The sequence below is a fragment of the Mycteria americana genome, chromosome 6 (genome assembly GCF_035582795.1).
Source record: "Mycteria americana isolate JAX WOST 10 ecotype Jacksonville Zoo and Gardens chromosome 6, USCA_MyAme_1.0, whole genome shotgun sequence".
Classification (NCBI taxonomy): domain Eukaryota; kingdom Metazoa; phylum Chordata; class Aves; order Ciconiiformes; family Ciconiidae; genus Mycteria; species Mycteria americana.
Genome location: NC_134370.1, coordinates 41,791,306 through 41,805,068, shown reverse-complemented (window position 1 = coordinate 41,805,068; position 13,763 = coordinate 41,791,306). Strand labels below are relative to the sequence as shown.

General features: G+C 49.0%; 1 protein-coding gene across 2 annotated transcripts in view; it reads left to right on the top strand.

Moving 5' to 3' along the window:
- Positions 1-13,763, top strand: part of PRKG1 (protein kinase cGMP-dependent 1) — a 529,338-nt gene that overhangs the window by 31,777 nt on the left and 483,798 nt on the right. Inside the window, exon 1 of one of the 2 annotated variants that reach the window (XM_075505444.1) lies at positions 3,202-4,067. The exons of the other annotated variant lie outside the window; for it this stretch is intronic. Within the exon in view, the coding sequence (XP_075361559.1) occupies positions 3,757-4,067 (311 nt within the window). The 5' untranslated portion in view covers positions 3,202-3,756. Of the gene's footprint in view, positions 1-3,201; positions 4,068-13,763 lie in introns of those variants that run through there. 2 annotated transcript variants of the gene reach the window in all.

Below are 13,763 nucleotides of genomic sequence, written 5' to 3'. Positions count from 1 at the left end.
TTTGCAACCGGCTGTGTGCCATCGGCAGGTAGAGACCTGTGGATCACACACCTTCCCAAATCTTCACAAAGCCCTGACCAGCACAGAAATGCATCGCAAAATCCAAGCAGTTCAACTTTCTACTACAGGCTGATCTGCTCCTATAGATATTTTGGGAAAAGAGTAGGGATTAGTATTGGAGTGGATTAAGCAGGGAAAAAAAAATGCTTTCAGGAAGAGGAAAATGTTTACGTATGTACTCAGTGATGCATCTCCAGCTTCTCCGTCCGCGCTGTCCTGGCCAGCTGTAGCAAGGTGACATTTGCCAGTCAGCGATCCTGCTTGCTCCCTGAGCTTTGATTGGCGAGCCCACGGAGATGTTTGCAGAATGGAGAGCTTTCAAATATGTTTTTAGCTTGGAAGATGGCAGCTGAGTGGGTGCATTTGGTGACAGATGATCCTTGAAAGGTTTAGAAGCAAAAGCTATTAAAACCTAGTTGTGCAGAGAGGAAATATTGTGAGTATATCAAAGCCTGTTCGAAGAGAAGAAACATCCCTGTTTCTTGTGATTCCCATCAGCAAGCCCTGGCACGTGGTGTTTTGGGGCAGAGAGGATGCTCTCTGCAGATGCTTTTTTTCAGCTTTCTGCTTACTTGACATCCAGGCACAGTATCGCAGTGGCTGGATCAGAAAAAGGCTTTGGGATGACCGTAGCCAAAGGCACCCTTAACAAACCGCCATCAGCTTTGCTCTGTTCTCTGGAAACCCAAGCCAATTGGTGCATTCCTGCTGTTCTTCTCCCTAAAGCCATTTCTTTCCATTCACTGGATCAAGAAGACAAAGCAGCTGCTCTGAGAGTGTGGGATTTTTTTACTGGGAACTTTAAGTTGAGAGGAATGGGATCAGAGGATTTATTTTTATCGGAGTGGGGCAGTACACTGGGATCCCTGAGATTACACACCAGCCGGTACCAGGAAAGCCTGAAGTATGAACCACAGGGAGGAGATCTGTACTCTCCCGATGGTTTCTTTGGGAGAGCAGAGAATAGTCGAAAATAGGCAACTGCTGGCTGCCTTCCCATGGCAGAACTCAGCTGTCAGGTTGTGAAGCCCTTTGGGCTGCTTTGGCCTCATCCTTAAATCAGGGAAGACCAGCCTTAGACTTGACAGCTGCTAATTATAGTCCCAAATCTAAAACTGAGCTATAAAATCTCTCTGTAGACCTCATAGATCTTAACGAAAATCTGTTTCCCATCTGTAAATAAATATTTTCTTTAGTTATACTCAGCTAAATTCCTTGCCAGTTTTATTTTCCATAATTTCTCATGGTTTCCTCCAGATCCTTTCTGATTTAGGTACTGTTGTCTCAGTCCCAGGCTGTGCACCTCTAATAGAAACCAAATAATGTGATTTTACCACTTGTCATTGAGAAATTATGCACAAGTTCCCCCCCCCAGGGCTGTTACTCTTTTGAAGCCTGGTGGGCTTCAGTTAACCGTATTGCCATCTCCCTTGTCCGGAAGTTCGTATCACTTCTGTAGGGAGGAAAACAATAAAACTTTAGGCACGTCAGTTGAATGCTATTAAAATACTTTATTTATCATTGATTTCTAGTTTGTAGGCAGCAGGAGTGCATCTATTTAATGCCAGTCTTCTTTACAGTGGAAATGTTCAGAAGATATTTGGTACTTTTGTTCCTAGTGAGCTATGCAAGATTGAAATGGAGGGAATATACAGTAAAAAATACTGTCTGAACTTAAAAAGCGCTTTGGCAACCCATGGAAAACAACCAGGGGACTTTGCTTTTGTGCCTGGCACATATGCATCAAGGAGACTGAAAACTGAAGCATTTTACATAACCCAGGGTTTTTTTTCATGTGCATCTCAAAAAATGCAGCAGGTGTCAAATAAGTTGAAGAACCTGCAAAGCCTCATGCTTATGAACAGAGGCCAGGCCCTTTCAAACAGCAGTGTTGAGCAGGGAGCAGTTGTAATTCCTCATATGTTCTTTTTTTTTTTTTTAAATTTATTTTATAACGACCATCTGCAGGTTGAAAGCTGGACTTTGGACTCAGCCCAGTGCCAGTATGTAACAGTAAAAAAAAAAAACAAACCCAAAACCAAAAACCAACCAAGAAAGCTCAATCCCATAAACACTCTCTATGTCTGGATGTCTCTCATTTCCAGCTAATGCCTGAATGGGAGGTCTACACACACTGCTAACAGCAGATACAAACACGTAGGTACCACCCACCTCCAAAAAATGTATCCATGGCTGCACCTGACTGCTCTCCTCCCCAAATTAAACTCCCAGAGAGTGAACTGAAGCAGCTGCTTCTGCTGCCCTGAAAACATCCAAGCGTGAAACTGTGCCGGTGCCCCAGCGCTGCAGAAGCTCTTGCGGGGCGCCTGTGCCTAGCCGGGCTGTGGGGGTTTTTACACCCGACTCCTCCAGACTGTGCAATCTTATCGGGAAACCCCCAAACCAGCTGTTTTCTTGCTCACAGATCCCTCTTTCTGCCCTGGAGGGCCAAGCCCAGGAGCCGCGTTGTCACAGCATACATCGCTATCCCCTGTGTGCCTAGCAAATGCAGGCAAGACAAAAGAAAACAGAAATTTGGCATCGAGGGCTCAGCCGATGCGGCTCATTTACTTTATTTTGTTATTTTGGTGCTGCAGACCCGTGGACTGTATCGCATAGGTAGAACTGGTGTGTAGCAGTTTGTTCACACACAGAAAATCCAAATGCATGAGGCATCGTGCTCGGACACTGGGAAAATCCTATCGTGTTTGGTACAGCAGAAGCTAGCTTACGCTTTCATGTGGGTACTAGCGCTACAGAGGAAGTCCATTTCCCATATTTTAAGTTGGTTTTTTTTTTTTTAGTGCTCTAAGATCCATGTGCCCTGCCTCCAGGCTTTTCCAGTGCAGACATACTTGACCGATATTCACATTAAAATCTGGGTTTTTGGAGCTCAAAGCTTGCTGAGACAGAGCAGGAGCCATGCCAGGCACAGGCTTGTGCTTTCACTCAGAGAAGACAACAAAAATTGGCTGTTAAAAAAAAAGTAAATGGGAGATAAGCCGGGCAAGTTCTGTAGGGAAAAACTAGCACCTTTGATTGGAGCAGAGGATGGGAAGGGAGAGGACCAGGGGACACCCCGAAAGTGGGACGGAGAGGGCAGGTTTGTGCAGCCATCTCCCACGGTTTGGACCTGTTTGATGGCCTCCTCCCGCAAAAGGACGGCAGGGAAGGGCTCGGCACAGGCTCCTGGCGGCGGAGCGCCCCCGCAGCCCCGGGGGGAGCCGCCGGCAAGCCCCCTCACCGCATCCCCCGCCGCGCGACCCCGCGGGCCGGCGGCGCGGGGGTGTGGGCGGTGCGGGAAGCTGGCGGGGCCGGGAAGGAGGGAGCGGGGAGTGCATGTGCATCCTCGCAGGCGCCCCTGCCTCCCTCCCCGCCGCCTTCCCTCCTTCCCTCCCCCTCCGTGTGTGTGTGTGTGTGCGTGTGTGTGTGTGTGTGTGTGTGTCTCCCGCTCCTTCTCCAGCCTAGCCTGACGCAGGCGGATCGAAATCGCCCCTAACAACCCGGCTCCGGAGCGCGGTGCCGGCGGCGGGGGTCCGGCTGCGGCGGGGCCCCGGCGGGCAGCGGGGCCGCGCCGGGCCGGGCCGGGCCGGAGGGGGCGGCGGAGGCGAAGTTGGCCCAAGTGCGGGGAGGCGGCGGGCGGTCCGGGGGGGAAAGTTGCCGGGAGCGGCGAGGGGCAAGCGAGGCGGCAGGACCATGGGCACTTTGCGGGATTTACAGTACGCGCTGCAGGAGAAGATCGAGGAACTGCGGCAGCGGGATGCGCTCATCGACGAACTGGAGCTGGAGTTGGACCAGAAGGACGAACTGATCCAGAAGCTGCAGAACGAGCTGGACAAGTACCGCTCCGTGATCCGGCCCGCCACCCAGCAGGCGCAGCAGCAGAGCGCCGGCACATTGCAGGGGGAGCAGAGGACCAAGCGGCAGGCGATCTCGGCCGAGCCCACCGCCTTTGACATCCAGGATCTCAGCCACGTCACCCTCCCCTTCTACCCCAAGAGTCCACAGTAAGCAGGGGGTTCACCCCGGGTACCCACCGCCCGCGGGGAGCGGAGCGCTCCGTGCCTCGCCTCTCCATCCGCCGCGCTCAGCCACTCTCGCCCCCTTCTCCCCTCGCTGCCTGCGGGGCAGCTGGCGGACGCCTCTTCCCCTCCGTCCCCCGTCCTCGCTGCTGCCGCCGCCCGCCGGGGAGGGACCGTGGGGGGGCGCGGAGCGGAGCCCCGAAGCGCGATGGCCCCGGGTACCGGCCGCCCCGCACCCTCCCGGGTGGCCCCGCGATCCGCGCGGTGGGAAAGTTGCGAGCCCCAGGCTTGAGGAGGGGATGAGTGAGCCCTGAGGTGGGGGGAGAGCCGCGCTCCCCCGCCCCGGCCCAGCCAGGCTCCTTTCTGACCCGGCCGCCCTCCCATCCCGCCGGGGGAGGCACGGCGGCGAGCTCGGGCAGGGGCGGGCTGCCGCCGGGGCGGGTTTTGCTGCCGGCGGGTTGAACCGGAGCGCATCGCGGTCTCGGGGGCTTTACCGCTGCGGGAGGGGACGGGGGAAACCCGGGGGTCTCTTCCCCCCCCCGGGGAGGAGCGCCGTCCTGGAGGGAGCGAGTCACAGCGGGGCGGGCAGTGCTGGGCACCGTGCGAGCAGGGGAACTTGGAGCCCGGTGGGGTGCGGTGCCCGGGTCTCCAGCAGCCTTCTCGCCACCCTGCTTGGCCTCCCTTGCCCGGTGGGTGTTTGGGGGGCGGGGAGGAAGGCAGTGGCAGGGGCTCGCTGCAGTGTCCTGGTCCGGTGGAGGGTGTGCGGGAAGGGAAAGTTGCGGGGAACCTCGGTTCCCACCTCACAGCACGCCCGGGAGATGCTCTGCCCTGGTTTCACACTTGCCGCAGACTAGGCAAATTATAGCGATTTAATGGAGAAAACGGAGACCTCGCAGGAGCGAGATCACCCACCCCCCCTCCACCCTCCCCCCCGCTTAGTATCTTTTCCTAGCCAATAAATTGCAATGCCTTTGGCTCAGCACTCCTTAAGGAAAAAAAAAAAAAAGGAGAAAAAGAGATCATCGGCTGCTGAAAGCGCCTGGCTTCATGTGCAAGCACAATGGAGGGCGGCAGGGGCCGGCCCAGGGCTCGCCTCCCCGTGCCCACTGCTGCAGGGCCATGCCCCTAGGCTGGCGGCAACCGGGGCTCGACCTCCCCGTCGCCGCTGCCGGTCGGTGGACAAATCCGCCTTCCCTTTGCGGCCGACATCTTCCTCGCTCAATTAGACGGGAGCGCTGGGGTCATGGAGGATCGTTCGAGCCATCCTGGTAGTTGGCGTTGTTCTTGTTTGGGGTGGGCTTTAGGATGCAGGTCACCCCCCAGCCACTTGTTAGGGCACATGGCAGACGGGGCCCTGGGCCTCTCGGCGCTGTGTCGCTCCAGCGAGGCCCCTCCGGAGCCCCATGCGGGACTCCACCAGCCTCACACGAGTGAGGATTTACTCCCGGGCAGAGGCGATGGCGGGGCTGGTGGCGCAGGTGCTGCAGGCGAGGTGGGGCCAGCTGCGAGGGACGATGCCCAAGTGCTCCCCATTGCCCTGACTGGGGATGTCAGAGCAGAAGTTGCCTACTCGCCGCCGGGACTCGCTCGTTTCCCCGGTAGGTTATGGGCTGGGGCCGAGGCCAGGCGGTGCCGCTGGCCCTGCCCTACTCGCGCAGCCTCGGCCCTTCCCGCCGCCATGGCGGGGCTCCGCCGTCTCCTGGCAACCGCCGCGCCGGGGCCTCCGGCCCCGCCGCCGTCTCGGGACCCTCGGCCGGGCCCGGCCGCCGTGTGGCGGGGCGGCGGCTGCCGGCTCTCCTGCCTGCTCGCTCCCCCCCTATTCCCGCCGCCGTTTCTCCACAGATATTTTGCCCTTTTAAGGCGAACGGCCGCGGCTCCGGGTTCATAACGGCGTCGGGGAGAAACTGTGGTGGAGCAAAAAAAGCCCCCAACCCCAAAACCAAAGAAAAAAAAACAAACCCAAAAGTGGAGACCGGGTTCTCTCAGGTGGGGGGGACGGCTCCCCCATGAGTAGGCGGCGAACGAGGTGCGGGCAGGCGGGTGGCTCTGTGCAAGCCATGGTGTGTCTGGTAAATGTCTAAGGTGGGATAAGGCGGCCCAGAGGCATTAATTTCCTCAATTAAACTGTAGGACAGCATATTGCATCTGAAAATGTTTATTTTTCTGTCGGGGGTGTGTGTATGTTTGCCCCTTGGTGCCCTCGAAGTGTGAATCGAGCCCCCACATCTCAGGGAAGTGCTTCAGGTTTCAGCAGAATGAGCCTGGAGCCTCTGCTGTGTACAGTGAAATACATAGGAAGCCTGATGAAGCCTTGAATTAACATTTTCCAGCTTGAATTTTAATTGCCCATTGTGTAAATGCCTTGCCATAGTGTCATGTGGGGTGTAACGCACACCACCTGCCTGAGGGAGTATTTCATATTGACCTTGCATGGGCAATACTCTTAATACTTTTTACAATATTTATACAATATACAACTTGCAGCTTCAGACCTTAATCGCAGAGGTGGAAAAGGTACTTGCTCACAGCTTCAGGAGTGCACGTTGCTCTAGGAAGTGTTTGCTCTTCTGTTTGAACCATTATGTTATGGTGACAAGAAGCCCTCAAACCCTCATGCCCAAGGATGGACACCTGCTAAGGCGACATGATGTCTTCTGGTGATAGATGGTCATCTTGGGTCTTGCCTAAATCTGTAACTGCACTGATGAGCACTTTTAATTTGAGCATCCCAATGAAAACTAAGATATGGCTTCCTAAATAAAGGAAAACATAATCCGTGTATTTTGCTTACATGTAGTTCTCATGATTAAAATACAGTCCAGATGGCCTGCTCTGTTAGTGGTGGATGCACCTGGGAGACTGAGTGAAGAAGCACAACTGGTTTAGTTTATTTGGGATCATTAATATGTGAATTTTTATTTTTCTTAGGCTTTTCTACATGCAGTCGCAAACATGGCTTACACAGTGCTCCTGTGTGGTTGAGGGAAGGTCCTTGTCTTGATTAAACAAATGTGACACAATCTTGATGACATTTTCATGTTCAAGATAACCATTTGTGGTGGTACTGGAGGTTAAGGTGGAGAGGACCTGAAGCAGAACAGGAACTACCAAAATATGCAAAGGAGGGTTGACTTTTTTGCCCTGTTCATGCCGAACCTCAGTGACTCTTGAGGTTATGGCATCCAACCTTTGGTTTTGACAAGCCATCAAAGTATCAGCCTGTTTTCCAGCATTATACAGAAATAGGAGCACCAAGAGGACACACAGGACATCTTCAGTTGTTTGGTAGCCTGTGTTTTTTTTGCAGTTCAGTGGTGCTGGATCTGTCCTCCTGATCTGGTGGAGCACCTAGGGCAGCTGGAGATTGGTAGGATCAGTAGTGGTAGAAAGTCTGTTAGAAATGAGGAGGAGTGATCATGAGAGCCATGGTAGACTTCTGATACCTGTGGGTCTGACTCTGTGGTGAAGTGTCTATGGAAGCTGCTGTAATTCCACATAGAAGATTTTGGGTTACAAAATGGTTAAACTCCAAATGGCTTTGAAGTGTGAAAGTGAATTTAATTGCCTCATATGGAAAAAATACCATTAAATTTCCTGCAAGATCTTACCTTGCACACAAACCCCACCATTTAAGATGCATATAGTTTAAAAAAATAGCCATTTCAGAGTGTTAAGAGTTTTAGTTGCTGTTGCAGGATTGGGCTTATTTTGCCTCTAAAATTCTTTTTAATGTGAAATGGGACTTTGTGGGTTCACATGAGGAGTTTATAGCCAAAATCCGTGGAGGGACACATCCTGCCATTTTCTTCCAAGTTAGGAGACCAGCGAGAGAAATCAGGCCTTGGCATCTTTATCAGTCTTCGTATTCAAGTAACTAGAAGCCGGTTGTCTAAGTAAGTGGCTTTTTCTTTCTCCCCAGAAAGAAAATAACTTGCAAGAAGTGACTGGAGTAAGTGGGCACAGACTGTGGAGAAAGCTGGGTGGTTTTCCACGGTAGAAAAATGCCATGACAAATCCTTATCTCTTCTTCATCTTTTAAATTGCTGCTCTGTTTGTTTTCCACACCTTTGACCTCTTGCAGGATAGATCCTGGCTGCTAACAGCCTGTCAGCATGAAAAGAATACTGTGAGACCGAGTTTGTACCAACTGTTATTCCAATTAAGATTTTACAGAGCTGCAGACCAAAGAATAGCCTTTTTACCTAGGAAGCTGTAACTCTTGTCTCTTCACTTTCATTATTTTGTACTTGCCATGGGAAAATACCCAGAACTTTAATTTCAAAAGGCTGTTTCATTTGGTGATTGGCAACAGCTGTATGCTTTTTTGGAAGACTATGTAATCAGCATATTTTGTTTTCCAGAAGGGAAAAAAAAAAATTGTGGAAGCAGAACGTAAAACAAAGCAGAGAGCTCGTGAGCGTGAAAAAATGTATAGGGCCCCATCTTCTCTTGTCAGAGGTGCCGTATGCCCTGTTGTTAACTGAGGTAACGGCAAAATGCTGTGTCATTTATAGAAGATGTTGAGTAAGATGAAAAATGAGTTATTTTTGTGAGTTAACAGACTTAGGAATGCTTTGAATGTAAAGTTGGGGAATCTGCCAAAATCCCAGAGATTCAGTTTTGGGGGGAGGAGCAGCCTGTGAGTTGTATTTAAGACTTCTGGTTTAAAAAAAATAAAATATTTGGTTGCATAGCCTTAGGGAAAGTACAACATACATACAAGAGATTTAACAAAATCCCTTCAACGGCCAAATTGGTTCTTTGAAGGCGGATGTGCACATGTTCTGTGGACTAGAGACATATTTTTAAGTGATCATAAGAGTAATAAAACCCCCAGAAATATTTGCAAAGCACTTCATATTTAGAGTATTTGTATAAAAATTATCTGCTGGTATCTATAAATGGTATGTATGCTGTGTTACCCAGGAGCCATCCATTAATTAAAACTCTCAAACTATAGTTCCAAAAAAACCAAAACGACCAAAAACCCAACCCCTTTTCTTAAACCCCAGGCTTTCCTCTTTTTAAAATAATTTGGAGGATGGTTTCAACATAATTTAACCACTAGAAACTGATGGTTGAGATGATTGAGGGACCTGCGATAAGGAACTGAGACAACACTCCTGCCATGATTGCTTCCTGAAGCAGGACAGGAGCTGTGAAATCAGACGAGGGATGGTGGCCTCTTTAGTCCTGTTATGTTCTGGTTTTGGTGTCGCGCTGCAGAAAACATCACATCAAAAGCAGTCAGCAGCAATGGATGTAAGGGTCCAACCTTAAATTTTTTTTGGTATCAAGATGTAATTCAGTATGATGTGTCCAGCGACCGATTGAAATGCGTTTATCATTTGTTTGAGAGTAATTAACTGCAGTGGTTGCTTTTATGTGCTGCGTGATGTGATGTTGAATCCATCTGAATGTAGTTTAACGTTGTTCTGAAGAAGAATTTATGTGCTTGGAAAGATCTGCTAGTTCTTGATTAAATGCTGACATCCATTAATATCAGTGGGGTTTTTTTTGGTATCCAGGATTTAAGGGGTTGGGACTTTAGGGTTAAGGCTTTAATATATGTGTCGAATGGTGATAGGGCAGCGTCTCTCCACTGGCAGGAGGTCTGTGAGAAAGGATGATGTGCTCACCAATATGAGATGTGGCCAAGAGCATTGCCTTGGGGAATGATCTCCCTTAGGCCCACACTGATTACCTTTCCACTCATCTTGGCAGCTGTCAAGGGGACAGATCGCCTTTTCTCCTGCCGTTCTAGTGTCATGGTGCCACTCAAACCCTATCATGGTTTTTGTGTTTGGCTTCAGCTGGCTGATTTGCATGAACAAGCTCTTGGATGCTGTGAAGGACAGCCCGCTCCTGTAGCAAGTGCTGCTGAATCTGGGTACGTGGGACTTGTTGCCTACCCAGCAGCCTGGTCCTAAACTTACCTCATCTGTATGGCTGGCCAAGGCAACTTGGCAGAGTTACCTTGTGAGCCATCTCCTCTCTTGACTCCCCAAACAGCCAACTTGCTCTGCTTCTGTTCACGCAGCAGGGCTGAGAGCAGACCCTCCTTGTGCTTCGCAGGGATGAGTTTTTGTTGTGAAGGATGATAGGCTTCCTAACAGAGGTTTTAACATGCAGCGTGTCAAAGATTGCTGTAAATGCAAGTCAGTCAAATGTTCTTTTACTCTGTTTTGACGGGTCTGGCTTGGCAGTGGTGGTGCTGGTGGTGGATGGGGCTTTCCTCTACGCAAGAGGAACACGTGTGACTCATACCTCGGAGTCTGTGCTGCTTAATGCATTGTGAAGCGGCAAGCGTGAGATTGCTGGTAGTTTGGCTCTTTGTATCGTTCAGCCTTCTGAGGCTTTGGTTACTAGTAGTGGTAAGGAATAACTATATTGTATTTAGTTATTATGCAGAGGACAAAGATTTTTGTCTATTGGCAAGTAGTGTTTTGGGTCATCTCTGAAGTGTGCTTGTTTAGTCAGGTAATGTTTATGCTGAACGTAAGCTCTAAGGGCCAGAGGTGTTTTATTCAAAGGAAAGTAAAAAACAATTCACTGGACAAAGCTATTAAAACCACATATTTGTTTTGTCATTTTCTGTCTGATTCTTGCTTTGATGAGTGATGGCAAGATTAAAGGTCACTGCAATTTCAGTTATTTTTAGTTCTGCTTAGTAGCAATAAGCAACACATACTTCTCTGAATTTCTGCTGCTTTCTGATATTAATTTCAGCAGTGTAGTGTAAATGCACTACATTTTAAAGCAAAGTAGTTCTGTTCAGAAACTATATTGAAATCTTTATGGTGGTTATATGCAAAACAAAAGTAGAACACGATAGAACAGGAAAAAGACAAAAGTATTTGCTACATTGGAGCCCAGAACAACTCAAATAATTCCTTTCTCCTTCTCTCAACATCTACAGAAAGTGGTTTGGTTGCAAGTGTGTATGTTGCTTGGATACGTACTGTGTATACTGACATCCTAAATGTCTGAAATTTTATTAAGGTCTTTTAGGAACAGTGGTAAAGCACCTACCTGGAAGGGTTTGTGTCATGGAGATAGCTACAGTGTACTTGTGAAACAGCAAGCACAGGACTCGCATTTTGCAATGTTCATGCAGTCACTGGTTTCCTTGGAAACTACTGCCTGAGCACATATAGCCAAACTTGAGCACTGGTGCCTGGTTTCAAAGTAGGAAATGAGCTCCCAGACTTTAAAATTGCAAACTAGAGTTGGGATATTTGGACTGTACTTGGTGCTTGTTTGTTAGGAGCAATCTTGAAGTAGGATATCAATGAAAAAAAAGCCCCTCGTCATACTGCAACACTTATCCTGTCTGGAGCTGTGTTTCTTTTTCCAAATTTCCCCTTTTTTATTTGGTTTGCGAGCATATTTGTTGGAGGTGTTTCCTGTTAAATACACAAACTGTGTCAGGAAAGCTGTGGACCAGCTCTGCGATGTAGACTTGAAGTGAATTCGAGAACTACCCAGCCAGGCCAGCTCATTTTGTTCACTTACTTAATATTCTGTCCTAGGTTCAAGAGAAATATATAGAGATAATTGTGTATGTGCACGTATGTACTTATCCACACATACGGGAGTACTGCATTAACATAAATATACTACGACTTGTATTAGGATAGAAAACAATTAAGCGTGAATATTGGTGGTGCATATGGATTTTTTTCCAGTATCAGCTGGGCTCTGGGAATGTCGAAATGCTGTTGGCTTTGTGGCTTAGCAGCCACAGAGTATCATTCAGATTCAGGAGCAATAGAGTAAATAACTGGTGACATGGATGTGATGAAAATCTAAAGCCATTGCTCCCTGTCCCCAGTGTAAGTGGATCCCTGGGATCTGTCAGTGCTTGTTACTATTTAAACTGCCTATTTTATTTCAATTGTGTGCAAAGATCCACCGGGTGAGGGGAATTAATTAGTGCTCTTGTAGTCCACAGGCTAAATGAGGAAAATAACTGTCTTGGTGGGTAACATCTTTGCTGAATAGAAGAAATCAGTTGCCATATGGCAACTGATGTGCTGTTGCCATCGGGCAACAGCACATCAAGGCAATAGCCAAGCACTTAACGAAGGTGTAGATAAACCAAATGTGATGCAAATAAAGCCGTTCAGCTATATATTTATGCTTGCTGGAAACAATAGGGATCTTACAGCTACAGAAATGCTTTGAAAATTGTGACTCTTAAAAACCCGAGAAAGTCCTTTAGGTAAAATGGAAGATCACGCGTCCTCCTTTCTGCGTTGGAAATATATATGCAGTGGAGTTAGTGTCCACCTCTTTGCCTGGAAGTTTCAGTACTGCTTAAATTGGTGAAAGTCTATAAGGGGTTACATGTGAGGTTTAAACGTAGCTAAACTTGGTCACATAGAGGAGATATAAATCTTTTGGCAACTACTGTGTTTTGTCATTTGATGTATATATTTAATGCACAAAATAGAGAAATTATTTTGACACCTGGTAAACGGCACACGGTCTTCAGCAGGGTTGTTTGACGTAGCTGTCATCCAGACCACATCTGCGATAACAGCAGCTCACTTCTGCTGTCTTTGGCTAGGCAGCTGGATCCCAGGTCCGGAGGCTGCAGAGAGGTATGGAGTGAACAGCAAGGGCTTGGTGAAGAGGCTGGAAGACGCAAAGGAGGCACTAGGGTTTCTTTTGTTTCTCTTCCTGCTTTAAGAAGTGAGGGAGAAAAAACTGAGTGTTCAAGCATTGTGAAAGAGGGGGCTATGGAGGGGAAAGGAAATGACACTTCCTTTCCAGTTTTCTGCAGTGACCTGCAGCTGGATATGAATCTGTATGGTGGGATTGTACAATGTGGGAATATTGCAATTCGCAGTTGCTGTCGGCTGAATTCGTTGCATCTGTTCCCTTCATCTCCACTGCCAGGTTCCCCCCGGGGTCCCCCACGTGTCTTCTCTCTTCCCTTTGCGACACGTGCTCTGGCATTGTGTTCCTGGAGCCCTCTGCCTTCATGCCACCATCCTTTCTGCTCATGTGGCAGGGCAGACTGCTCTTCCCAGGAAAGGCCTCGCCATCCTCTTCTCCCTTCTCCTCTGAGCCCTCAGTTACTTCTCTGGGTCTCTTGTCCTGCTCCTCCTTCTTCTGCCCAACATTTTTCTCTCTTCCTGTGGGTGTTTGCCCTTCTCTTCCCTCATAACCCCAAAGCTCTTCCTTCTACAAAGCTGTCCCATCTGAATAGGGTCCAGACTTTTACATCTCCCTAAAAAAACTGCCTTGTTTCCTCTATACATCAGGAGACAGAGGGCTTCCAGTGGCTGTAGCACAAGATACCGTGGGAGGCTTGATTTTCCTGACAATCCAGCTTTTCTAGTGTGCCAGTTTGTACAAAATCAGTCGACTTGTGACTGATCAGATGTGATGTCCCGTGAGCCTCCTGTTATGGGCAAACAGCAATTCTGTCACATCGGCTGCCTGCACACTGCCTGCACCTTGCTCGGCTGAGCCAAAAGACAGATAATACACATCCCCTGCCCTAAAGAACCGGCACCAAAAAGGACACAAAGCAAGAGAGTGTCTGGTGTCGGGGGCGTTTAGTGGTAATGGCTTTGAGTTGTATTGACAAAGCATCACAACGTGCGCTGTTCAATGGCTGAGTGTCATCCTGCAGTGACTTGATACATCTGTGCGCTGCTTGATGAAGTG